The sequence below is a fragment of the Xiphophorus hellerii genome, chromosome 2 (assembly GCF_003331165.1).
Source record: "Xiphophorus hellerii strain 12219 chromosome 2, Xiphophorus_hellerii-4.1, whole genome shotgun sequence".
NCBI lineage: Eukaryota > Metazoa > Chordata > Actinopteri > Cyprinodontiformes > Poeciliidae > Xiphophorus > Xiphophorus hellerii.
In genome coordinates this window covers 4,577,824-4,604,545 of record NC_045673.1, presented here as the reverse complement: position 1 = coordinate 4,604,545, position 26,722 = coordinate 4,577,824, and the positions used below count along the sequence as shown (strand labels likewise).

The 26,722-nt window shown below is 41.7% G+C and overlaps 1 protein-coding gene across 4 annotated transcripts in view; it reads right to left on the bottom strand.

Moving 5' to 3' along the window:
• Positions 1–908: 908 nt before the first annotated feature.
• Positions 909–26,722, bottom strand: part of ckap5 (cytoskeleton associated protein 5) — a 28,623-nt gene continuing 2,809 nt past the window's right edge. For 2 of the 4 annotated variants that reach the window (XM_032581048.1, XM_032581055.1), the window contains exons 3-45: positions 25,006–25,199; positions 24,651–24,857; positions 24,014–24,185; positions 23,795–23,927; positions 23,612–23,712; positions 22,647–22,760; positions 22,315–22,419; positions 22,078–22,167; positions 21,319–21,483; positions 21,105–21,233; positions 20,857–21,027; positions 20,683–20,784; positions 19,817–19,927; positions 19,627–19,719; positions 18,462–18,647; positions 18,294–18,388; positions 17,770–17,953; positions 17,511–17,659; positions 16,386–16,560; positions 16,192–16,305; positions 15,951–16,079; positions 15,679–15,873; positions 15,476–15,599; positions 15,315–15,385; positions 14,381–14,488; positions 13,916–14,038; positions 12,903–13,052; positions 12,610–12,813; positions 12,104–12,239; positions 11,778–11,971; positions 11,520–11,692; positions 10,102–10,125; positions 7,132–7,296; positions 6,926–7,046; positions 5,520–5,699; positions 5,255–5,442; positions 4,414–4,489; positions 4,156–4,344; positions 3,935–4,072; positions 2,458–2,541; positions 2,212–2,371; positions 2,012–2,133; positions 909–1,773 (exon numbers count right to left, since the gene is read on the bottom strand). In XM_032581048.1, coding sequence (XP_032436939.1) covers positions 1,519–1,773; positions 2,012–2,133; positions 2,212–2,371; positions 2,458–2,541; positions 3,935–4,072; positions 4,156–4,344; positions 4,414–4,489; positions 5,255–5,442; positions 5,520–5,699; positions 6,926–7,046; positions 7,132–7,296; positions 10,102–10,125; positions 11,520–11,692; positions 11,778–11,971; positions 12,104–12,239; positions 12,610–12,813; positions 12,903–13,052; positions 13,916–14,038; positions 14,381–14,488; positions 15,315–15,385; positions 15,476–15,599; positions 15,679–15,873; positions 15,951–16,079; positions 16,192–16,305; positions 16,386–16,560; positions 17,511–17,659; positions 17,770–17,953; positions 18,294–18,388; positions 18,462–18,647; positions 19,627–19,719; positions 19,817–19,927; positions 20,683–20,784; positions 20,857–21,027; positions 21,105–21,233; positions 21,319–21,483; positions 22,078–22,167; positions 22,315–22,419; positions 22,647–22,760; positions 23,612–23,712; positions 23,795–23,927; positions 24,014–24,185; positions 24,651–24,857; positions 25,006–25,199 — 6,099 coding nt within the window. In that variant the 3' untranslated portion in view covers positions 909–1,518. The remainder of the gene's footprint in view (positions 1,774–2,011; positions 2,134–2,211; positions 2,372–2,457; positions 2,542–3,934; positions 4,073–4,155; positions 4,345–4,413; positions 4,490–5,254; positions 5,443–5,519; positions 5,700–6,925; positions 7,047–7,131; positions 7,297–10,101; positions 10,126–11,519; positions 11,693–11,777; positions 11,972–12,103; positions 12,240–12,609; positions 12,814–12,902; positions 13,053–13,915; positions 14,039–14,380; positions 14,489–15,314; positions 15,386–15,475; positions 15,600–15,678; positions 15,874–15,950; positions 16,080–16,191; positions 16,306–16,385; positions 16,561–17,510; positions 17,660–17,769; positions 17,954–18,293; positions 18,389–18,461; positions 18,648–19,626; positions 19,720–19,816; positions 19,928–20,682; positions 20,785–20,856; positions 21,028–21,104; positions 21,234–21,318; positions 21,484–22,077; positions 22,168–22,314; positions 22,420–22,646; positions 22,761–23,611; positions 23,713–23,794; positions 23,928–24,013; positions 24,186–24,650; positions 24,858–25,005; positions 25,200–26,722) is intronic. The other 2 variants (XM_032581063.1, XM_032581070.1) reach the window with 2 other exon arrangements.

Below are 26,722 nucleotides of genomic sequence, written 5' to 3'. Positions count from 1 at the left end.
GTTGCCAGATTCTACTCAGGATATCCTAGTTAATAATGTGAGAAATTACAACAAACCCAGAATTGTGAAGTTTGAGAGTTTTCTTGTCTGGTGTGCCATCAGAAACAGATTTTTCTGAAAAGAAAACGTTGCCAGCCTATAAAACTGGAATGAGAAACCAATGAGGAATGAGGTTGCTTTTTAGAGTGAAAAACATTTACAACTGAATATTAAGAAATAAAGAATTTAATTATAATATAAAAAAATTGCTTATCACAAAAGAATGCACATACGAAGATAAAACTGAAACCAAAATGTTAAAAAAATACATTAAAAGCGATCAGTGATAAATGTCTCAGGAAATTAACCTAGTTTTTTCCTGAGCGCTCCAATGTTTGGCTGTGACGTTTGGCGACATCAAGTGGTGACATTGCAAACTGCAACCAACCTGGATCTCACCATTATTACCTGGTAGTTTTACACCTCTTTCCCCCTGAATGAGCAGCTGGAATGATTCAAGCAAATGAATCAAACCCAAACTATCCAGGCATCTAGTGCTGCAACTAATGATTATTTTACCAATCGATTAATAGGATAAAAATATTGGCATATTGTAAAAAAAATTCTTTCAACCTCAAAATATACTAAAATTTTATAAAGATTAAAAGTTGCAAATATACAAATTTAAAAAAAAAAATTTAAACTGCCACTTCAGGAGACCTGAGTAAAACATTTACAGACAAAATGTGTTTTTATATTTTAGATACATGATTTTAAGACCAAGGCTGGACAGCCTGATTAAAAAAAATTACTTTGGTTTATATTTTGCAGCATTTTCTAGAGCTGCAAACAGAAACTAACTGGATTTTAAATGTTTTACAGTCTGAGCTTTTAATTAAGCTTTTCAACAGAATAAAAACGCCATAAAATGTTGTTAAAAAAAGACTTTTATTGATGTTTTCAACAATGGATTATACAATGACGGCAACAAAGATGACTGCAGTTTGGACGTCTGAGTTAAATACAAAAACCGGGTCACTGATCCCGTCGCTGAACAGGTGAGAGACAGGCTCACCTGACAGGTGATGCAGGGAAAACTGCAGTTTTATTAAAACAAACTATTTACACCAACATAAAAACAGCCACAGACATGCCATGCTCTTCAAGCCACAACGAAGGAGGAGAGCCGAGCGGGTCGGAACCGGAATCAGAACCAGAACCAGCTCCAGCTGCTGAACAGATGAACTTATGAGAACTAGAATTATCTACAGCCTGATGCGACCTAAACCCACCTGCAGAGGGCGCTGTGAGGAGTAGATTAGATATTTACAGCCGGATGACGGGTTAGAGAAAGGTCAGCGTCATAACACAGACAGCCGGAAGCAGCTGCAGGGTTTCTGGATGTGTTACTTTAATGTTTTCATCACACAGGCACAGTGGGCGGAGTCAGGCTGCGTGTGAGGATGAGGAGGCCGCGGCCTTCCTCCTGTCCGTGCATTGGGAGCGGGGAGAAGGGGTATGGGTAGCGGACGAACCGCCTCACTGCCGCTTGCTCTTGATCCGCTCCAGACGCTTCTTCAGGTCGTCCAGGTTGGCGGTGGCGGGCGAGGCGGCGCGGGCGCGGGTCGGCGATCCGGAGCGCGCGTTGTGCTCCTGCTGGTACAGCTCCCGGGACTCCTTCAGCTGCGACAGCTTGCTGTGGAGCATGTCGGTGGACGAGGCCACGGCCGGCTTGGAGGACAGCAGGGAGGAGATGGCAGGCCGCTGCGGAGGCTCGTCCTCGCTGCTGAGAGCCTGCGCCGTCAGAGGGGAGCGGTTACCATGGCGACCGAGCAATTTCACAGTTAAAAAAAACAAACAAAAACAAACTTATAAATTTATTTATTTTTAAATGGTCATTTCCAAGTTTTTTTTCCTATTAAATTTCCACTTTTTCCAAACTCAAAGAAAATGCTATAAAATTTTTAATAAATGGGTAATTTTTCCAGCAGCATCATGGAACCAGAACCAGGCGGCGGATGTTTGGACTCACCCTGGTCGTGTTTTCCAGGCCTTGTCTCTGCCGGAGGATCTTCAGCCTTTCGTAGTAAACGGCGGGTTTCAGCTCTTCGTTGCTGCTGCTGAGGCTGGACTCCACGTTGTGCTGAGGAATCACTGCAAACACACACAGCGACGTTAACACACACACACACACACACACCAGGCTGGCAGACGTCCAAAACCAAGAAAAACCTGAGGAGCTCTGGATCCGAGGTTTTCCCTCCCGCTCCGACTCGATGACCCGCAGGCCTCGCTCCACGTAGCTCTGGAAGAACTGTGACGTGTTTCTGAGGAACGGCTCCAGGTCGGCGTCAGAGTACTTCTGCTTGTACTCGTAGAGCTCGGTCAGGCCCTGGGAGGGAAACGGTTTCCTCAGATTAACAACCAATCAACTCTGGAGTCAAAGGTCAACGAGGCGGCGCCAGAGCAGAACCGGACCTCTTTAGTGTTCTCCTTGGAGCCGATCTTCTTGAAGATCTCGGACAGGATGTCGCTGACCTTCGCCTTGGACATGCGATCGTCCTGCAGCACGGCAGACATCACAGTTATTCATCAGATTTTAACCTCTGCAGGGTAAAACGTCCAGACAGAATCGGACAGAATCTAAAAGCCTAATTATCTCCAGAACCTGAGTTACGGACTAGTCAATCCTGGGTTTAATGGATCTAAAACCCCACATTTTAACTGTTTTCTCAATTAAATAAAGATTAAGTGTGAATAATTATCTTTAATTAGAGATGCTACAGAAAGTAGCATGTCTGAACTGATGATGTCATCCAGGAAATGCTAGTGAGGAATATTTAATTCCCTTTTGGAATCAATAAAGAATTTCTGAATCGAATATTGTCTCTGCTGCCTGGAAACTGAGACAGTCATACAGAAACAGTCTTCAATCAGAGGCCTATTCCGATACGCAGCAACTCTGACTGTTACAGGAGATACTTTCTGCATCACCGACGGGTCTGAAGACCCGAGTAACGACCTCATTTTGTTTCCCTTTGGGACGAATCAAATGTTCTTGAATTGAAGAAACTTTGATGCTGGTTTCAGTTTGGATCCATGTCTCACATCTGGTTCCTTCCACGTCTCACATCTGGTTCCTTCCAGTTTTTTAATATCAGCAAATATCGTCTCACTGCTAAAACACTAAATCTTACCAAGTACTTTAGTCTAGTTTCTAGTGTAAATATCTCATTACACTTGAAATAACAAAACTAACTTCCCAGGAACTTTTCAGCAAGAAATGGATTGTTTTAAGTTGATAATAAAAAGTACAGATTTTTTTCACCTATAAAATTGGAGAAATGTGTTAAGGACTTTTTAAATCAATATTCAGAAATTAGTTAAAATAAACTCCCATGTCTCAAGTATTGACATATTATCTTTAAACCCTATACCAGAACATGACTTCACAAAATGTTCAATGTTCCTCATTTAAAGTTATTTTTCATGTAGGATTTCTTATAAAAATGCTACTTTAGTCTCCTAGTATAATTTCTTTTATTATTATTGTAGTAGTATAACTGACTTTCTCACAATAAAAAATTAAATAAATCATAGCATGGCCCTGATGTTTCATTGTAGTTGACTTAAAGTCCAAATAAATAAAAGCTGTAAAACAAAATGGCGGCTCTGGGAGCACCGACATCACTGAACTATGGAAACCCAGGGAATGCATTAAATAAAATCCAAAAATTAAATCTTCAAAAATTGATTTATCGGCCAGCTCTGTCACAAGGTATTTATTTTACATTTCATGCTAAATTCTTCATACTTCACAACTTTAGTGAATCTTTTCTAAATCTGTGGGTCCAGAAGAACTTTCAGAAATGGAGGAAAACAGGAAGTAGAATCTGAGGACCAGAGGGACGGATCAGGCCTTCAGCTCTGACTGCCTCTGAAGTTTGTCGCTCACCATCCCGAGGGCGCTCTTCTCGTTGCCGCGGTCGCTCTTCGTTCCCGACAGGTTTCCCGAGTGCTTGACAACTCGCCTCAGGTAGGCCTCCAACTCCGACTCGTTCCGATTTTCTATCATGGACAGGTGGTCCAGAATCTGCCCAGAAACACGTCAAGAATGACCAAAACGACACCTGCAGGAATAACACGTCTCCCCCCGGGTCTGTGACCTCTGGTTACCTTGACCCCGGTGAGCTTGCAGAGCGTGTGGCAGAGGGTCTTCAGGGTCCGGTGAGGAACGTCCGTCTTCAGCTGCTTCAGTTTCTCTTTCGGGAAAACCTTCATGAAGTTGTGGACGTCCAGCAGGATCCGGTCCAGGTTCAGGCTGTTGATATTCTCTGGCAGGAAGCGGATCATCCTCCACAGACACTGAAGAGGATAAACGGTTAGAGCAGACCGGACTGACTGAGCCAGGTCTGCAGCGGTACCGGCGCTCACCTTCATCACCAGTTCAGAGACTTTAAGAGACCCGGCGTTGGAGACCAGCGTGTCCTGAAGCAGAACCAGTAGAGCGCTGTGGAAACAGGAAGAAACGGGTCAAACTGGAGGTTTGCAACTCGCTGTAATGGGTTTGGACCTTTAGTGGCTCTTAACTTCGGCTAAACCCAAGTCCAGTCGAGCCCCGGTATCACAAAGAGCTAAAATATGCATACTCCTCAAACTCCACTAAAAACGTTTATAACTCCCCATTAATAGTCCAAACACAAACTATACCTTAAAGGTGATCCATCATGCCGCCCTGACCAGTTTAGGAAAGGTCTATACAAAACATTTTCATTACATTTTTGCACAAAATCACTTAGATAACGAGAGTTGAGCTATTTTATGGTTCTGTCTCTTTGAAATCACGCCCTCAACTCAATGTTTACACTCGCACGTGAACAAACAGATGCACAATTATACAACCGTACATCTTTGAAAAGCAGAAGTGGAGCCTCCTGAACAACAAACAAGAAAGTGGTTTCTGGACGGTAAGTCAACAATAAAGCACTTGTCTTTTCCAGCAGCCATTGTACAGTGCACACAGCAGTAAAACCAGGTGACCAAACGTGCTGGAGCTCAGCTTGGTTGCCAGGTAACGTTGCAGCGCCCGTTGTCTGTCACATTTAGGAGGTTTTTGAAATGGTTCATTTTCCAGACACCAAAAAACATGAACTTATTGCCAATAAGAGCTGGGTGGTTCTTAGAAGCAGCACGCTCACACACACACAGAGAGATATAAAATGTAAAGGCTGCAGAGTTCTGACCTAGTCAGAGAGACAGATCCGTTTCTACCGACCTGAATATGTTGGTCTGGTCCGAGTGCTCCAGAACTCGGATCACCAGCAGGTTGACTGAGCGAATGACCTGCGTCCCGTCCTCCACGTCCTCCACTCGGCTGTCCAGCATCAGCGTGATCAGGCTGTGCATCAGGTCCTTCAGCACGCCAATCGACGCCTCGCGGGCCAGCGTCTCCATGGAGAACAGCTGAGGGGAGGAGAAAGGGGTCAGAGGCCACCTGCGGGTCATTGAGCCGCAGGGCGTCACTCTGTGCGCTCACTCACAGACATCATGTTTCCCATGATGCAGCTGTACAGTTTGATGAGGTCCTTCTTGTCCACGCGGTCGTCTGCGAGGTGCGTGCTGTTGATGAGGCGCAGCTGCATGATGGTGGCGATGAGTAGCTGGTCGATGTGACCCGACATGACATCGGCCTTGTCCTCCTGACGCAGAACTTCGTCAATCTGAGAGGAGAAGGTCACGAGGAAGGTCAAACTCATTTTCATTTTGGGCCACATCAAGATCATAAATGTCCTCAAAGGCAGAAGAATGAATTAAAAAAAACTCATGAATAAACTTAAGATATGAATAAATAGCTGTCTCTGCATTCAGTGAATACTGCTCAGGACTAAATAATTCTCTAATAATATTCAACATCTTTTAATTTTTTGCATCTTTTAATTTTTAGTCTGATCTGCTCTGACCATTTTCAGCTCCTTTCAGAATGAGTCGTTTTAGGGTTCTGTCACTTTAAATCCCGATAAGCTGCTGCTGGCCACGCCCCCAAAACAACCTTTACTCAGGTAAATTAAAATGGCTGCAAATAGATTCACAATTATTCAACAGTACATCTTGGAGTTGGAAGAATGTTACTCTAAATGTTGAATGTTTAGAGTAAGACTGAAACATTTACTACCAACACTTTTCCAGAATTTTATTTATAAAATTTATAAAATTTCACACCAATTCTTCCAGAAGTATAAATTGTTTATATAGGCTGCAACTGATTATTATTTTAGTAATAGATTATTCTTTTGATTATTTTTGATGACTAAATCAGGTGAAAAAATAAATAGGCAGATTCTCAGATTTTAAATGTAACCACTTAGATCTATATACAATATTAGAAATACATTGGAAGATGCAAATCAACAAATAATCCAATTCCTTTTTAAATAGGAAATAAACATTTTATTTCCTAAATGAAACAAGATTCCTTCAGTGAATCATTTGCAGCAAAAATAAAAATTTAAAATACATCCATCAATCAACTATTTTTGGTTAACTTATCAATACAGTGTAGGGTTGATCAGCTGATTATTTTTTGATTAGTTAACAATTAGACAGCAGAATGTGCTAAATGGGAGATTGTTTTGTACAGAATTTGAACCAAGAGAAGCCAGTTGAGTTCTGGGTAGAAAATATTAACAGATAAAAGAAGTTATTTTTATTTTTCAACTCATCTGCAAACTATACCGATTTTCTACCATCTTGGCTTAATTACTGCTCTGTGTTCTTTTAGTTAATTAATCGATTACTATATTGGTTTATTTCAATAGTCACTTTATCGTCTCAGTGCTAGTGGTTTGTGCTTATTTTTCAGAATAAAAGCCTGAATTTCACCATGAAGTTTTCAAAGAGATGTGGAAGAAAGAAGTGATGTAGTGCGGTTTGTGGAAGTGGACCGGACCTGAGCCAGCGCCTGGATGCTGGTGCCGATGTCGCCGCTCGCCACCTGAGAGATGACGAAGTTGATGGTGGAGGCGGTGCTGCTGTGAAGGTCGTCAAAGTGTGGAGAGATGGAGCGGATTCTTGGAGGGAAACACAGGAACGTTAAGGCCGTTTCTGGTTGACCGGAGTCAGACCGGTTCCGTTCGGGGACGGCGGTGCGTTTACTTCGGTTCCGGGATCATGACGGGCTCCAGCAGCTCGTCCAGCTGGTGCTGGACCAGGTCCGGCAGCTCACACACGCTCCGCTGGTCCTGCTCTATCATGTCCAGGTCCAGCTGGAACTCTTTGGGGATGGAGGGATGGTCGCTGTACGCGTTCTGCCGGGACTGACTGGACGGACAGCAGAGAAACCAGTCAGTTCTACTGGGTAGAGATCAGTGCTTCTAGCTCCAGTCTGGACTTCCATACTGAGTCACCTCAGATATTTACAGTTCTGGCATCCAAGATGAACAGAATTGGGCAATATTTGACATAAATGATCCCAAACGGTGCACAAATTGAAATTCCTAAAACAAATTAGTTTAATGCAAACGTGCCAATTTATAAAAACAGATTTGTTGAGCTAGAATGAAGCGTTTTTGTCTGCCGCATAAAAAAAACAATAAAAAAAACTTTTTTCACTTCACACGAGTGAAAGTGATCAACCAGATGCTACAACAGGCAGAAAAGGCAACGAAGACAGGAAGTGGCAGGAGGATTATGGAACCATGTTTTGTTAATGACTTGGAGGGTAAACAAACTTATTCATGTGATTTTAATTGTGATTCTTATTCAGTAGAAACACTGCGATTGCTAAAGTGTTTTTTGACATTAGTGGGATATCGGTGCATTTGTAATGACAGCCACGACGACAGCGAAGCTGTAAGAGCATCAAAGCATGTCTCTCTTTCTAAAACTTTAAATTTCCTTTTCTGGAAATTTTACCCACTTCAAGTCTGAGTGGAAACCATAAATTTTACACATTTTAAAAGTCACATTTCATGTTGAATTTAGTTAGAAAGGTCGTTGTTGATGCCGAGGTTGAGGTTGGGTCGGTCCGTCTGAACTGGAGCTTCGCAGCACTGACCTCACAAAACAACATGGCCGAACCGATCACAGGAGTTCATGAGCTACAGAGACCACAGAGGGAACATGGATACAAGCAGCTGTGAAGCGTTTTCTAGATTAAGGACAATCCGTCATAAAAATCTAAACTCAAATCTATTCAAAATGATTCTGTCTTGTCTTTTTTTTTTTTTTGACAAAGTGACGATCTGCAGCACAACAGACCATCATGAGCGTCGTTTGCTTGAGACGAACCATTTAAACCTTTTAGCTCATCTAAACACAGGAAGTGAAGGATAACAGTGATGAACAGAACCAGAGGGTGAAGGAGGTGAAACGGGACGTTAATGACGCCGTTTTGCACAAAGTTAAAGGGCAAAAACCCAAACGAGTTTAGGGCATTAGATGAAATTAAATGACTTCAGGAGTTTCCAGTTTTTATCTCAACTTTCATAAAACAAGTAGAGTAATTGATATGCCAAGTCAGTAGTTGTTACATGTGGTCTTTGACATCAGAGTCTGTTCAGGCGCAGCTCAGAGACTGGAGGGTATTTATGATTAAAGATCAAAAAAATTATTGTGATTTATACTTTTTTCTCTTCAGCAATAAATTTAAACAAGCAATATTTCAATGAAACAATGGAATCAGATTCCCATAGATATTTTTCATAGCTTAAAAACAAAAAAAAATGCAGTTTTCTAATTATTTCTCCAATTAATTTTTTTAAAATTACATTTAAAAATCTTTTTTTTTTTTTTTTTATGAAAAATGTTTTAAATTTAAAAGTTTAAATTAAGACATTTAAGACAAAATGAAAACATTTTGTTTTCATTTTGGGAAAACAAAGAAGTTGTGTTTTCCCAACTGTAATGAATAAATCCACCCATATCTGGTATTTTAGTCGATGTTGCAGGATGTTTGTCTCACAGCAAAAATAAGAGCCACATATTTATAAAAAAAAAAAAAAGAAAAGAAAAAACTGAAAAAGCAAAAAGCAACAGAAAAGAACAAATATTACTAATGCAAGACAAAAACGTTTAAAAATTCAACGTTCAAAATTCGAAACGGCATCCGTCTGATTGAGATGCCTGGGCTTCTTGAATTGATGTCGGGTGCCACAAATGGTTCTAAAACTTATGAAAGCATCAGGTTCAGGTTTTCATTTTGCTACTGACGTTTCTAAAATCAGGCAGCCGATAAGATAAACTCCTCCCAACATCCCGGCCGAGGAACCCGGCTCAACGTTGCAGATGGAGTTAAGTGTTGTGGGTAGGCGTAGCGCTGGATCACCTGGTGTTAGTGGTGATGGTAGACCACCTGTTGCTCACCTGGTGACTTTAGTGAGTGGGTGATGGGGGGATCTACTTTTTGCTGACCGCTTTAAGCTTGAATGTCTTGTTATCTTTGTTCACAGTTTAAAACATGCGAATCCGTTTTTAATGCTGCTTTTGGACACGGATGTCTGTTATCCACTGATGTTCTGCCTTGGATTTTTTTTGATGATATTGAGGAAAATAAAATCATCTTAACTTGGATTTAAGTTTTGATCAGCTGGCGCGTCAATAGTGATTCACCTATTCAGGTGCTCAGCGGCTTTGTTTGACAGTCACTAATAGTAAACATTATGGCTGCGAAGGAGCAAAATTAATCCTCCTGAATCAATATTTCCTTCACATCTTCATCTAATTTGATGAAAAATGCTGAAAAAAATGTTTGCAAACAGCCTGCAGAATCTGGATCAAATGATCCATTAGTAAGAATTAACATTGTTTTCCACTTTTGCTGCTTTATAGACACTCAGAGAAACCAGAATCACAACAAACCCACTGGGAATAATCTCCACCCTCAACTCAGCGGCTGATTGGACGCCAAGCAGCCGGTCTGATCCGATTCTCAGGTACTCTCAAACACAAACAGGAAAGTGAGGAGGAGGAGGAATGAGTGAAAGTGAGAGCTGAGTTAGTGCAGTGCTTCACCAGGACTCAAAGCCACAGCAGGGTTTTGGTTGTTGGGCTGGTTTATGACGAGCATTAGGGTGAATTTACAGGGACGACACAGAAAACAGGAGGAGGAGGAGGAGTTGTACTCACATCCTATACGTGCGATACATTATTCTGCTCCGGAAAGGAAGGCAGGCGGAGCAGATCACACAGGAAGAAAGATGAAGGGTTAGGAGACAGAAACGACCAGAAGCAGGCTGGTTTCACAGACTCACTGAACTGATGTGTGACTGCGAGAGCAACCCAGCATGCAGCGGCTCAGAAACCAGGATGAGGACGAGGACAGATCAGATGTTGGCAAACATTTAAACACAGACGGGTAAAAGAGGAACGGTCAGCATGCTGGTGAGAAAACGGCCGGAAAGGTCAGAAAGTCTCACACACAAACATTTAAACAGACATCAGAGAGAAACACATGGATATATTTATGAAGGACGCAACAAGAAAGTCGGGCTCTTTATCACTTAGTTCTAACCATCATCTCTTAAATACTTTAATTTCTAGTTTTAGGTTGCAAAGACTAGAGATCGCAAAATAGAAAAAAATATACAGCTCTGAAAAAATGAATGAATGAGACCACTGAAAACCTCCTGGTTATTCCACCAAATATTGATTTCTGAACTCTTCCTGAGTTAAAACATTAGTGTTGTTGTTTCTAAATTAACATGAACTCGTTTTCTTTGCATTATTCGAGGTCTGAAAGCTCTGCATCTTTTTCATTATTTTGGCCATTTCTCAATTTCTGCAAATAAATACTAAATTTTTGTTTGGAGTTTCAGACCCATGTTGTCAGTAGTTCATAGAATAAAAAAACACAATGCTCATTTTATTCTAACATACCTGTGAAAAGTAAAACCAGAAACTGATCATTTTAATTTCTCTTAATTTTTTCCAGAGCTGTATAATGTCAATAATTCACCTCCAACATAAAATATGCAAACTTTAAGGCCTTAAAACACTGAATCTGGATTTAAATGATAAAAGCAGAGAAGTTACGACACTTTGTGTTAAACAGGGTTTGTTCCTTTATTAAATGTCAATATAATGTTTTAGTTTCTCCCGACACTTGGCAACCCTTTACCATGTCGCTGTCAATAAGTTTATAAATTACCACTAGAGTGAATTATGAGAAACTTAATTCACTGCTAACTGCTCTGCAAAAACAAACCTGCAGGGGGCGACAGTGGACAGATTGATCTATTTAAGGAAACTTTTACTTTGCCTTGTTTTCCCCTAGACGGAGTCCATATTGAGTAGCTTCAATAATAATTTAAACACTATTGTGATATGAATGTATGATAAATATGAAAAAAACTGCTGTGGTCCATATATTTACTCAGTTTCTACTAGTTAAAGGAAGAAATTTGATAAGATTGATAATTTTGTGGTCTGTTATTTTGAACTGATTCATGTCAGTGTGCAACAGTTTGTAAAGCATCTTAAACTTTATATTTTCGTTCATAACTGGAGCTTGTTTTACTGGTTTCCAGTAAAAAGCGGGGACCTACTTGAGCTTTCCGGGGTCTTCCTGTGCTGGCTTGCGGAGGAAGGTAGCGTTGGGGTTCGTCGGCTGTTCCCGCTGCGTCTTCTCGGCGGTGCTCTGCTTCGCCGGAGCCGCAGGCGTCTTCTTCGCCGATCGCTTGATCCGCTCCTCCAGCATGCTCATGTCTTTCTCTGACAGCTGGAAAAAATCCAAATAAAATGAGTCTCTGATTTTGCGGAGGGAATTTCCAGCTAAAAACTTTGGTTGTTTTTCTTTTTCTTACATTTCCGATGAGTTTGTAGACCTGTTCCCCGCAGACGTTGTAGACGGCCACCACCGTGTTCAGGGCAGCGTTTCGGACGGACGTGTCTCTGTCTCCGATGTGGACGGCGATTTCCTTCAGGGATTTGGCCGGAGTCGGCTGGCACACGTTCATCCCGTAGCCCTCAATCAGACAGCCCAACTCCTCCAAACACTCTGAGGAAACCAAAAACATTCAGCATGAAGGAGCAAACATAACTAAAGGTAGGCTGACTTGTGCTTCATGTTTATGTCAAGGCGATCTGTACAGATTGAATTTTTGGAAAATCTCTACTTGGACTATCCTACCAGCTCTCTGCTTGGAGTTCTTGGACTTGGTTCCCTCCATGAGGAAAGGGAAGAGCTTGGAAGCAGGATAAACTTTGCACAGCATGCCAAGGATGACCCGGACATCTTTACGAACCACATCCTTCGACTCTCCGACCTGAAGGAAAGCAATGATCATCTCACTCTAAATGGCAAGCTGAGCCGTTAACGGCAACCATGAGCACAAAAACTACAAACAAGCGAGAATATAATCAGAATATGCGAATGGACTGGCGACCCGTCCAGGGTGACCCCGCCTCTCGCCCAAAATGTCTCGCTGGAGATGGGCACCAGCACCCGTCCCCACTAAGGAAAAGGGTGTAAGGAAATGGATGGATCAGAATATCAGTGAGAGGAAAACTCATATCACAAAGGACTGTGGAGCGCAACAATTGTCTGCTAATATATTCCAGGTGTTATGAATTTACATGCCAATATTTACCCTGTTCATTAAACCCCTGAATGATGGTGTGTGTGTGTGTGTGTACCTTCAGTATGAGGTAGGGGACGAAGGAGTTGGCTTCATACTCCGTCAGGTGGTAGTTCTCCCTGTTCAGCATAGTGAACAGCAGCTTCAGATACTCCAGCACTTTCATCAGGATGGTGGTGTTGGTTTCAAAGAAGCGGAGAGTGATCCACTTGAGGATCAGGTCCAGGCAGCTGATGGTCGCTTCGCTCTCGCTGTTCAGCCTCTGTCAGCCAGAGACAGACCATCAGTTAGAAACAGAACCTGGTGGTCAGAACCCGGTTCACAGCAGCCATGGCTCCGGCAGCCTCCTACCTCGATCATGACCCCGATGGCCTTCACTTGTCGCTGAAAGTCGAAGTGAAACATCTCATCCAGCAGCCACTTGGCGAAACAGGCGGCCATCTGAGTTTTCAGCTGCTCCACGTATTCGTCCCGAGGGGTGATGAAGTTCCACTTCAGAATCTGGAGCCCAGAGGTTCAGCGTTAGATCGTCACTGATTTCAGTCAGACCACCTGGCGGGGCTAACCTGAGACTCAAGTTACCCAGAATTCCCAACTCTTGACTAAAGACTTGAGCTAAATGTGCTACCCTAAACTTTCTGGTTCAGAAAGTTTACAGATTTTGGTGGCAACTACTTAATTTTACTTGAATCCCTCTTGAGGTTCAGGGTGAGTACTTTTACTAAACTGTACTTATAACTTTTTAGTAATTTTATTATAAAGTATCACCATTACTACTCGAGTAAAATTTCTGGATTCTCTACCCACCAGATGACGAACAAACGTGTTTTAAGCAAAACGTTTTAAGTACCAACTCAAAAGGAAAACTAAAATATAATCAGAACGAGTCAAAAACCACAGAAAAAGAATTTTAAATGATTTTCTCTCGGTTGCCAAAGCAGAGATTTAAGTAAAGACGTAATATTTGATATTTATGGTAAATATTGCAATAATGATAGGATAAACAGTCACCGGATAATGAGTAATTTACCCATCAACTGGAAAAAAATATATTTAAAAAGATACATTTCCAACAAGGTTTTCTTAATTACTTTTAACAACATCTGTCATTCCAGGAATAGAAAGCCTGATGGCAGCATTAGCTACGTCTGAGATATGCATATTGTGTTAATCCTACTAAAGGTAAATTAATATTTTCACTAAGGTTAGCTGATTTTAGTCATGCAAACACTCGACTGGTTGGATTTAAACATTTTGTTTACAAACACTCAGCTGCTCCTGTTTTGTAATTTGAATTTATATAAAAAGAAGGTTTGCTTCCTAAAAACATTGATAAATTACAAAAAGTCAGCAGCTGTAGATACCTTCAGCTGCTTCTCCTCTTTCATCCTCTGCTCCTTGGCGTTGGGGACCAAGACAAAGATCGGCCCAGACTTATCCTCATCATCCTTCAGGCCTTTGGTGGCGGGTTTCTTACCAGCTGCACCCTGATTGACGCAAACGGACAGAAGCAGTGAGCGAACAGAAGCGAGAAGTTTTCTAAAACAAAGTTTTAATGAGAACTGGACAGAAAAGTGAGGGAAAGAAGAAACCAGAGCTACCAGGAGAGTTATGGTGGAAAGATTTCTGTGCAGGTTAACAGAGACATTAATACTAGAAAGCCGTCACACGAGGTTTGTCGTTTCCACAGCTGAGTGAACGCTCTGAGGCTGCGTTAGTGACTGAAGACGCAGCGTTAGACTGAGAGAAGCCAGGCGGAGGTTAACTATCTGCCAAGCCGACAGCATTCAGGAAAGAGTGGGATGATCCAGACGCCCGCATTCTACTACCTGTTGGCCGCCAGCAGCAGCAGCCTTCCCTTTGACGGGCGGCTTTTTGCTGCCATTACACTCCTTCTCCTTGGAGGGAGGAGGAGCTTCCTCCGTGGGAGAGGGAGGCTGGGTGAGTGAAAATAAATAAAAACGTCACAAAACAAACTTCATGGGAGGGAACACGACCAAAACAAATAACATGAGGGGAGGAGGGCAAAAAAAAAAAGAAAGTGACTAAATATTCAAAACTTAAAGACTAATGAAAAGGACTGAAGAGACTCTGTTCTTTTATCAAATAAATAAATGAGAAAACATTTTTTATTAATTGGATGATTACTTTAAAAAGTAATTCATCTTATCTGGAATTAATTAATCCATTACTGAAATAATCGTCAACTAATTTAGTAATCGATTAATCATTGATTGGAGTATACAGACTCAAAAACGGCCAGTTTCTTGAAATATTCAGCTGTAATTAAGCTAAAACTTTACAAAAATATATACATTTGGAATAGAAGACTCAAGAATAGAAAATCTTGAGTTCAGGGTAGAGAATATAAACAGATTAAAGCTTCACTCAGTTCATATTTTGTACACAAAAAAAACAACAACACTCTTTCAATTAAGCACCTTTTTCTAATTATAAGTTAATGGGGAGAAAAACAAACCCTCCATTATACTGATGTTAAGCAGAAGGAGCCAAACTTTTCACATGTTGATATTTGAAGTATTTTCAGCTGCATCCTTTGTTACAAATGATCAAACATCCACTAAAATAATTTGCTGTTATTGTATTTTAGGCAACAAAATATACATTTTCCTATCCAAAAAAGGAATAGATTTGTTTATGTAGTTAATTGAAAAATTTGCAGAATGTGGCAATTTTTTAAAATCTCATTAAATCAATTACTAAAATAATAATTAGCTGCAGCCCTGATCCAAACAGATGTACCTTCTTGGCAGCTCCTCCTCTGACTTTCTTGGCTTCAGGTTTATCAGTGAAATCCTCGCTGGCCCTGGAAGCTGCACATACAACAAGCAAACATCTGAATGATCTAAATCTTGTTTAAGTTTGGTTTGTCCCAAATTATCCTTGAATGCCTGTGAGCTCACCTGAAGGAGCTCTGCTCTGCTCTGCAGAACCTTTTCCTCCTGTTTTGGTCGGCGCCGCAGGTTTAGCCGGCATCACTGCTCTGGCCTTTTCCAACATGGCTACCACCTGATCCTTAGAGGCAGGCTGAGGAGAGAGAAACAAACCAAGTTGGAACCAACAGTCTCAATCAAACACTGGGACCACCTCGCTGACGGCTCTGTACTTTGAGTTTTCCTGTGGCTTTGTTCATCTTGTCGTAGCCCAGGTGCATCATGAAGGCGGGCAGGGCGTCCTGAGCTTTCTTCCTCACGTCGGCGTTCCGGTCCTCCAGGCAGGTGAACAGCTGCGGGACGCACACCATCAGGTCCCCGGGGACCGACCTGAGAGTCGGCAGCTTCTCTGCCAGCCAGCCAAGAACCTGAGGATGAAGAGCGGGTTAGAGTCTGATCTTCATCATCCCCACCGTGAGGAGGAGCAGCGGAGGAGTCGGAGCACCTCCTGACGCAGGAAGGGATTCTCCCTCTTCAGCTCCTCGGACAGATCCTCTCCCTCCAGCCAGTCCTTCATCCCAGTCTGCTCCACCCAGGCCTGCAGGGTTGCCATGGCAGCCGTTCTCAGGTTCACCTGCAGATGGACAGATATAACTCAGACAAATTATAACTGCTGACAGGACATGAGGCATTCCGTCATGGAGATTCTGTTTAAACTATTGGAGTTGAGGTTGGAGGTGGAGTACCTTGCTGTCTCCCAGAACAGTGATAACAGGGAACCCCAGAGCTTTCACATGCTGCTTGAGTCCGGGTCCCATGGCTGTAGCCAGCTGCTGCAGAATACTCAGAGTCTGTTGGACCTGCAGACCACAAACAGGACGGTCATCGCTACAGTCATAACGTTTAACCCAGAGGCCAAACTCAGAACAGTCCAGCTTACCAGGATCTTGTTGGAGTCGGTGAGTCGCCCTTTCAGCGCCAGAGGAAGCTCCCCGATGTTGGCCGTGATGAATTTGGCCTCAGAGATGACGGCCGCAGCCTCATCCAGACCCTCCTTCCTGATCTTCCAGTTCTTGTCTCCAATTTTAGACACCAGGTCGGATGTGATCTTGTCACTTTAAAAATGAATTGGAACAAAGGAAAAAAAAAAAAAGGCCTTTAGCAAAATTCATGAACTTAGCTGCTCCTGAAAATAATCCTGTAGATCTCAAACAATAAAACTGGTTCCTGACTGAAGAGACTGAAGTGTTGTTCACACATTGATAAAAATATTCATACACTTTTCCGGAAAAAAGAAGAAAAGAACAAACTTTGTAATACCATTTCTAGAGATTGCTACCATCAATAAAATACTATTTTGACCTTGGTCTTTTTTTTTTTTTAAAGGAAGCATTTTTCACTTTAAGTTGCAAAAATCCAAAGAAAATTTTTGGTTTTAATGCAAGAAATAAAATCTTATATTGAAAGTAAAAAATTTTGAAATAATTTAGGAACAAAACAAAGAAGTTACAAACGTACCTCCCATCGTTTTTCAAGCCAGCAAAGTGATGTCAAGGCATACTTTTCAGAACCAAACGTGATTTGATTGATAATTCTGATTTAAAGAAAAATCTGATGGGCTACAGCACAGTTTATAGCGGCTACACATAACAGGAAATAAAGACAGTAAAGCAAGAGGGAGATTGCAGTTGTTTGTGAGCATAAAGTTTCTCAGGTAGGAAATGTTCCTGTTTTTTTGTAGCATTTTTCTTCTTGTGTCAAATTCGTGCCAATCTGATGCCTCGAGTTTGTTGCAATAACTTGTGTTCTGCCATCTATTCTAGAGACATTGGTTTAGTGATAATGCTGGTCAGAACTGGAGCAGAAATACATTTTTAGCTGCTGTATGTGTCCAACCATAATTCCCACTGTGATTACAGGTGGCAAAACCTCAGAAAAGGTAATTCTGGGTATTTTTTGTCATGTTGCCGAGTTTTTGCTCTTTATGCACATTTCTAGTCTAACTTTATTATTTTAGTTTGAAGTTAGTTTTTCACCCATTTCATTATGGAGTTGCAGAACTTACCCGATATCAGTTCGGGGCAGCAGGTCCATGATGTCCTGCCCCGCTCCTCCATCTTCATCCTGCTCCGCCCCCTCGTCTCCATCTTCCTCTGCCGTCGCCGCCATCTTCTTGGCGGCTCTGATCGGAGCCGGAGGCGACTGACCCTGCATCTGTGAGGGAGAGAACCGTTTTCTGTCGTTACTGTTCGGATGGCGGTGGAAAACCCGAGTCTCCTGCGTGGTTCTGATCGGGGTTCGGGTCACGTCTGACGGTCTGGTACCTTCTCGAACTCTGCATCTATCTGTGCGAGGAGAGCCGGCTTCTCGTCTTCGAAGAACATGCGCAGCGGCTGGCCCATGTACAGGTACATGACTCCCAGCAGGGTGATGGCTGCCGTCCGCACGGCGGGGTTCGTCGCGCCCAGAGCCGTCTTCACGTTGTTGATGAAGCCTTTCACGTTGATGCTGCAGAGCAGGGAGGAAAGGGTTAATATTACACCATCATAATAACATCTCAGCTTTTAAATCACTTTCTTTCATTACAGGGATTAAATTTTGTCAAGTTACTTTAGCATTTTACATGTGTGTGTAGTTTTAATATCAATTTCCAGCTGGAGCTGCAATTAAATGATTAGTTACTGACTAATTGATTATTCTGGTGATTAATTGGATAAAAAAAAATGGGCACATTCTGCAGATTTTTAATTTAAGCCTTTTATGTATATTAAAAATACAAGAAAAAGATGCATTTACTTCATCTGGAAAGATTTAACTAGGATCGTTGTTGCGTCTGAGGAAAACCTACCCAGCAAATCCAAACTCTTTCATGGCGTTCGCCAGCCAATTGAGCGTCTCCGCCTGGTTTTTGGGGTTCTTCTGTGCAAACACCAAGGAGACGACCTGACGTGCGAACAAACCGTGTTAAAATCGCACAGTCAGTCCTGTTGGCTTCGCTGACGTTTACCGGGTTCACCTGCTCTGCTGTCCACGGCAATGAGCACGTCTCTCCGATCGCAGTCAGAGCCGACTTGGCGTTCCCGCCGCACTTCACGTCTCCGATTTTATCCACCAGACCATCTAAAACCACGGAGGCCGACGTCTTTGAGAACTGTCCTCTCTGAGCCACGAGACCCACGATGTGCAGCTTCATCTGCATCACCTGCAGGAGGTCACAGCGTTAGAAACTGAAAACACACACCGAGGTTCAGCTGCGTGGGGTGGATTTAGTCTGAACCTTAAGGAAAGCTCAAGTTAAAACATTTAACTTGTTTGGTTTCATGATGGCGTCGCTCCCAGGAATAATATTACAAGTTAGTAACAGTTTATTTAAAAAGGTCAAGAGTGGCTTCATAGAACGGATCGGTTAAAAATTGTCAACCTTTTTATTCATCAACAAACCATGAGCTTATTCTGCAAAATATCAGTCATCAAACTCAGAATACTCATGAAATCAACAGAAGATTCATGTCTCCAACGAAGAAAAGGATTTAATTTACCATCAAACATGTATGAGGGTCTAACGTCTCATTTTTTTGTTCTGCAGCTGAACCAAGCTGACTCAGTCTGAAGAGGATCAAAACTTTATTTAAATGTTATTTCTTTAGGTTAGTCTACCGCTGAATGCATCGCTGGCATTTAGGCATCGGTTAAAATCTCCCAATGTGAAGTGGGACATTTCTAAAATATCTAAATACAGTTTTTGCATGTAAACATTCCTTAATATCCCTAAAAAGTTGTTAATTCTACAACAGCATTCATGACTTAAAAAAAAATAAAAAAATCAGTAAATGTTTGTTTTAGTAAGGGGTGCTTAAGAGCCAAGAAGGATTAAAAAAAAAGTAAAAATATGTAATCGCATCAAACTACATACTGTATTTGTTAATATTCCTTATATGATTTACTAAAACACTAAACTAGATTCCAGTTACTTTCAAAAACATACTAATTGTTCAGACAGATGAGTTTACAAGCGCAACGCCCTTCTCTGTGTTTCTTAGTCAGCCGTGATAAATCTTGCCGTTCCCTTTAGCCGTCGTCAACAGCACAGAAAAAGATCTGGGCGTGCCGTCTCCCAGAAACTCTGCGTTCAGGGACCAGAATGCCACTGAGCTTTAGCCTGTTGGATTCCAGCAGCGTACCTGAAAGTTCGTCTCCTTCCAACCCGGTTTCTTGGCCAGCATTCGAACCAACGCCTGGCACGGCATCGCCGCCTTGTCCATGGTCTCCACAGCCTGCAGACAGGAATCCAAGATAAATCTTCTGCTCAGCCGTGCAGAGACTGGTGGCTGCTGGAAGTTAAAGGTTTCAGAGTAAACTGGGAGACTTTACCCTCTGGAACTCCTCCATACTGGCCAGCCTCTCCTTCCAGTTGCCCGAGTCCAGCTGCTGCAAACAGGAAGCAGGAAGTACTGCTGCTGCCAGCTCCTCGCATGCTTCAGGCTGAAGACAACAGCAAACAGTCAGAAACTAAAACTTAACAATGCCATCTAATCTGATCTCCATTAAGTAAGAGCTTAACGAAGATTTAAGGATTCTATAATATTTTCAGACTGAAAGCTAAAACTGCAATTAATCCAACAATATTGAAAAAGGTGAATTTATTGCAACAAAGTTAAAAGGATTAAACTTTATATTAAATAGAAACTCAACTTCAGATTCCCTCTTTTATTTACTTAAAAAAAAAACATCAATTAAATGAATTTAAAGCTGTAATGTTTTGCTGTTAAAGTAAATGAAGACATTAAAAATCTGCTGTTCTTGTATCAACCTTCCAGGCGACTCTGATGTTTTGGTTCTCAGAACCAGAAGCAAACATAAAAAAGCACCATTCAGTTTTTATGCTCCTCCAATCTGGAGCAAGCTTCCAGAAAACTGAAAAACTGCCGAAACACTGAGTTCCTTTAAATCAAGGCTGAAAACCTTTCTGGTTAGAGTTACATTTGACTAATAATATGTGAATTGATCAATACATTTGATGATTGATGGTAGCATTAGACAAAATGTAATGTTTATTGCTTGTTTCATAATCGGTTACTGTTTGGTGTTTAGTGATAATTCCTTGTTGCTGAATTGTGCTCTACAAATAAACGTCTCAGTTTTTAGCTCTTCCTCCCCTCCAGATTTATGTTTCTGTGCCTCCAGACCCAGTCTGTAAAAACTCGTTCTGATTTAAATCATTCTGCTTGTGAACTTACAGATATTTCAGCTTCTGTGATTTCTTTGCTGTCTGAGGTCTTCTTGGTTTTCCCTCCAGCTGCTGATGCTGGTTTCCCTTTTTTAGCTGGACCAGCTGACGGCTGCAAAAAAACAAAACGTTTAGCAACTCTGGATCATTAACGGGAGCCGTTTGGGTTTCGTTCTGTGCGTACCTTGCTGACTGATGCGGTTTGGCTCTTCTTCGGCGGCGCCGAGGATTTGGGAGGGGCTTCAGCTGCAGGAGGAGCTTTAGCTGCAGGTTTCTTGTCACCCGCTGCTAATCCTCCTCCAGCTACTCCTTTTTTACCTCCAGGAAGCTCCACTTTGTCAGCACACTCCTTGATCTGTTGGAGAAACACAGAAAAAGTCAGAGATCGATGGCATGAGGGCCAGAGGAGGAGTCTCTGGTTCTAATCTTCACCTTATCAAGTTTGAGTTTGTCCAAGTCGGCAAGGAAAGGGTTCACAGCCTTTTCCCCCACCACCTTCATGGCCGTTCCCAGAGCTTCGAAGGCCGCGTCACGAACCTCAAGTGCCGAGTCATTCACTTGCTGTGGATGATAAAGCAGGACATGATCAGTTTTTATGATGACCAACAGTAATGTCTACAGTTTGTTGATGTATTGGAGGACAAACCTTGATGAGGGCGGCGCAGAACGGCTTGAGAACGCTTTTCGGCAGTGTGGCCTGCGTGCAGTGTCGGAAAGATCGGGCCAGAAACAGAGACGCCTGCTGCTTAATGGACGGGTTCTTATTGTCCATCACACCCAGGATGTCCTCCGAAAGGTTCTGCAGAGTCGTCTGGGGAAGAAAAAAATATATATATCAATTGTCTCAGCACTACTGAAACACATTAGGAGCTGCAGCATCAGCTGAGTGCTTGGTAGATAACAGTCTGTAAACAGGAAGTGGATTCAAAGTAAGTTAGTAAGCAATGATTAAAATTAAATCAATCCAGAGAGAAAACGCTTCATCATGTCTGCCAGACAGGAAGTGAGCCGTTCATCTAGACAGGAAGAAGCTCAGTGATGGCAAAGCTAAAGAAAATCATAATGCAGAATAAAAAAACCCTCCTGATTCACCATTTTGTACTTTAGAAAATATGCAATTACATTTTACAGCACTAAACATATCAACATCTATGCTGTGTTTAAAGTCATAAGCTACATTAAGGTATGGTTACCATGGTAACTGCTCACACATTAAATGTTTCCAGTAAAAAAAAAAAAACTAAAAAAAAACTTTATGCTGCTGCCACAGAACCTAAATGGTTCTGCAATCAATATTACAAAAATGAATAATTACAAATAAAATAAATTTAGCAGTTTTTCCTTACATATTTAGATTGTAGACTAAATACTAAAAAAAAAAAAGAAACATGCCTATTGTACTCACAGTGAGGAAGATGGCATCAATAGCCTCCTGCAGGGACTGCACAACCTGCAGCTTCTTCTCCTTAAACTTCTCCAGGATAGTTGGAACAACCTGTAAAAAAAATAAAATAAATCTGTGAGGGAAGCCGTTTGATTCATTGGTCTCCATCTTCTTACATACTTCCTTCATTTAAAGTAAAAGAATCTGGAGAATTTGAGGGAAGAACGTCTAATAAACCATAAGATAAGATTCCCTTACTTGTCCTGCATACGTCCCAAACTTCTTCCTGAGACCAGAGGCCAGTTCAGCCAGACATTTGGCTGCCATGGAAACCAGCATCACGTTGGCGTCTTTTCCCACAACCTGAAGCAGAGAAACCACATCAGCTCCAACTCGACTCCTATTGGTCAAAACGTCAATCAGTAAGACTGAGCGGCCTTCCCTCCTCTCAGACAGCTGGCAAGTCTTTACAGTTCAGTTCAAATATCAGGTTCAGCCAAATAAATGCTTTAAAACAGTAACTCTGAACAGCATCTGCAGATCTGTTTTTATATGACTCGAGAAATATTTTATTAATTTAATATTTGCACCTTCTTCAGCGCGCGGACCAGGTCTCCATAGTCGCCGTTCTCTAGTTTGGGGTTCTTGGTCAGAGCTTCGACAGCTTCAAGAGCTTCTTTCCTCTCCTGCCACTTTTTAGCTTCCTGCAGAAATAAAAGCCCAGGATTATTATTCTCACAGCGTTCGCAGATTATTAATACAAACTGCATCGTTAGAGATGTTTATGAGTGGAACCAGGCTGCTTTCTGTGATTTTAATGCCGTCATATGTGAAGCTTGGTTATTCTAGCAGCTGCTACTTGTCATTTCTACTAAAAACCGTGTTGCCAGATTGGGTAGGTTTCACCCCAACTGGGATTCTTTTGAACATGTTGGACTGGATGTTGAAATTTGGACCGCTTTTCACAGTATTTAGCAGGTTTTTAGAAAGTACTTATTGAAAATTCTACCAAAATCGTTGTTCTGGGTGGCAGAAAACTTTAAAAAACTAAAAAAAAAACTTGAGCATTTTAATAAAATACCAATTTAATGTCAATTTAATTTGAAATGTTTAGAATCCATCAAATGGGACATCAACAATAATTAGTAGTCATTGGTAAAATCTGTCCATTAAAACATTTTGGTCACTTTGTCTTGCATTTGTCTTCGCAGTTGGGCATGTCTGGCCCATGTTTGGCTGTAAGCTGGTGGTAACACTGTTCACTATGTCAATTATTCTGCTGTCTTTACTTTGCACCTCACTATAAAGCATAAATAAACTTGATAATTATTGATTAGTTAAGTGCCATTATGAAATAGTCATGAGTTTCAGCAGAGGCTGAGATTTGGACTATTCTGCTGGGTTTCTTTAGATTTATGTCATGTTTGGATTAGAAAAGACCCAATCAAATTTGACAATCCTGACTGAAACTCTTGCAAAGGTGTATATATATATATATATATATGTACCTGGAAGAAAACTACACAGAGGTTTAAAAGTGTTTTGAAAAACTCACAATTTTCTCATAGAAATCTTTGGGCATCTTTGACAGAATCTCCACAGGTTCCAGCAGATCGTACGGATCCACAGCTACTGCAGTTTCTTCTTCTTCATCTCCTGGGAGACGAGCAGAGGAGTCTGTGACTGCCCAGTAACAAAGAGAAAACAATAAAACGGGTCAGAGCTGAGCCATGCTTACCGTCAGACTGCTCTCCTCCTTGAGCTTGTTGCTGTTCAAACTTTGCTTTCAGGTCCTGCTGAGAGCGCAGGAACCGGGTCTGCTTGGGAGGGGAGGGGGGCAGCTTCACCCACTCTTCCTCCAGCTCTTTGAGCTGCAGAGGGAAAACAAGCAAACACTCATCCAGCTGAATTAAGCAGTGCTCTGTTTGTACTCTGTGTGAAGCTGATCAGGTCCCACCTGTACAGAGTTAATGTTCTGCAGCGGCGGCCTCAGAGCGTCTCTGATCCACTTGTAGATTTCCACAGCAAGCAACTTGGACTCATCCCTCACCGCCTTCTCTCTGGACTCAAACTGTTTGGGTAAGACTTTCACTACTGGCTTTAGGGTCACTATTTTTGATCCAAACTCACTGGGGGAGGCAATGAAGAGAACAAAGAACCAATCAGAGTCTTTCTTAGTGAAACAACTTCTCTTTGTTGCTGCTTTTCAGATGGAAGTCAGTGCAGAACCTGACATGTTGGTGCTGTGCAAAGCCCCTGACTTGCCATTTTACCCCAAAACCAACTTTTAGTTTAGTGCACCAATAACTCAGGAGTTGTTTTTTGTGAGAAGCCCACAAAAAGCTGCTGTGGTCGTGAAAATCCCTCAAAGTTGCAAATCCATTTTATAAAAGCAGCAAATCACATGCGGGGTTCCACAAAGCTCCATTCTGGGGCCCCTTCAATTTAATATCTACATGCTCCCACTAGCTCAGATTATGACAAAACGTTATGAACAATTTGTTTTACAGGAAACTGTGAAAAAAATTATTGATTTGGTGCAAATTAAAATTCTGTTCTGTTTAATAACAGAAAATAATCAAGCAGCCACCGACCTAAGAGCCTTCCTGACCGTCTCGATGCACGCTACCACTATCTTGGGGTTCTTGTTGTCCAGTCCTTTGAGCAGCTCATCCTGAACCACCTCGCCCTTCTCTATCTCGATGTACATCAGGCAGATGTCCATGCCCAGCTCTTTGGCTCGCGCCTTTGGCTGGTTGAACACTTTGGTGACGACGCCCGACACCACCTCGCCCGTAGTCCTGCAGCACAGAGACAGAGCGGATTAGAGTCTCCAAAACATTCCTGGATTATGTCCAGTGAACCACCTCCATTATTTAAAGACCTGCTATAAAAATACCACCAAGTGTTAAACTTGTGGCTAAACCTCCAGCTGTGAACAGAACTTACTTGCCAGCCACATGAGCATTCTCAATAAAGGCCAAGGCAGCTTCAAGGCCTTTGAGCTGAGCCACCGCATTCGAGTCTGTGACAAACTTCTTGATTAGTCCCAGGTACTTCCCCCACTCCGGACTCTTTTCATCCTCTATTTTCTGGAACAACTTCAGAGCTTCTTCATAACCGTTCAGTCTGGCTTTCCACACCTGAATGAGACAGGTAAAAAATTATTCACACCAAACAAGCAAAAAAAATAAATACATTTTACCACCACTCTTGGGACTCTTTAATGACCGAGAACAGCGTCTTTAGCATCCAAACAGGCTCATTTCAACCCAACTAGCATCAATTAACTTGAGTGCACTGATGCTATTTCTTTTCCAGGCTCATTTGTGAACTTTATCAGTTGATCCAATCAAAATCAGCTTTACTGACCAAGATTGTGTGCATAAATAAGAAATTTGATTTTGGTTTCAAGCTCTCACAGCATACAGACTAAATAAATAAACTTTAAAAGGAATACAATCAGGATAAAAGAACAACATGTACCCTCATTTACAGACATATTTTAATTTTAAGAGCTTGTGGCAGCTGGTTTTAGCAAATAGTGCCGACCTGAAGGTAAAAGTCCAAACAGTTTGTGTCCAGGATGTGTGGCGTCTGCAGAGATTTTAGCAAAAGCATTCTCGCTCATATTTAACATTAAAAAGTAACTGAATCAAAAATGTCAAGAGAAAAGTGTGACTGGTTAAAAAGCAGCATGACAAGGTTGCTTATTTTCATGGCTCAGAAAACATATCAGAGGACTTTCCTTTACCCGATTAAAAACAAAATAACCCCGACCATACAGGCTGTGGGAGAGGGGAAAAAAAACTATTTGGAAATATTTGGGATATTATGCAGTCATGTGATCTCAGAGCAGAAACAGCTGATTAGTTTGCTGAAGTTATTTCCATCATAGCCTCAAGTCTAAAAAGAAAAAAAGAAAAAACACTTTAAGCTTGTTTACTTTTCTACACGGTAGTGGAGACAATAGATTTAAAAAATGCCAAATATAAACTCCTGCTTTAGATATTTTAAACTTTAAAAGCTAAATGCCTATGCTAAACATTATAGCTGACCAGCGGTAGATTGTTCTTGTTTGTTTAGATTTACCAAACAATATTAGGACCGATGTCATGTCTGTAGCCATGAATTAGAGATTGCACTAAGACTGTATTAGTCTAATCCCGAATGCAAAGTCTCATCAGGATCCAAACAGAGTAAGCAAATCTAAAGGAAGCTAATCATGCAGAGAGACTGAAGCTGAGTCCCTGATGTCTGCAGGATGAGGCTCAGGTTGGTTTTTAAGCCCGTCTGATCTGATCCGATAGTTTGACCTGTTCCTGAAACCTGTTTGCAGCTCATTTTCAGATTTAGTCGCTTTCCTTGAGTCTCCAGCTGCAGTCAAGAGCCAAAACTATTGTATCTTTTATACAGCTACACAACTGTGAACTGAAACGTAGATGAGTTTCAATACACAAATTGTTTACAAAAATAGATGCTTGATTATTGTTGAAATGATTTCAGAAACTCTGGCAGTTTATGACGAAATATGGCAATGTGCCCAATTATCTACTTTCACTGCATTGTTCTGCCATCTTCCCATAAACCAGAACTCTACCAAGAGTCCAAAACAGACATGAAACACGTTAACAGTCAAGTGAGGATCTGTCTATGTTCATAAACA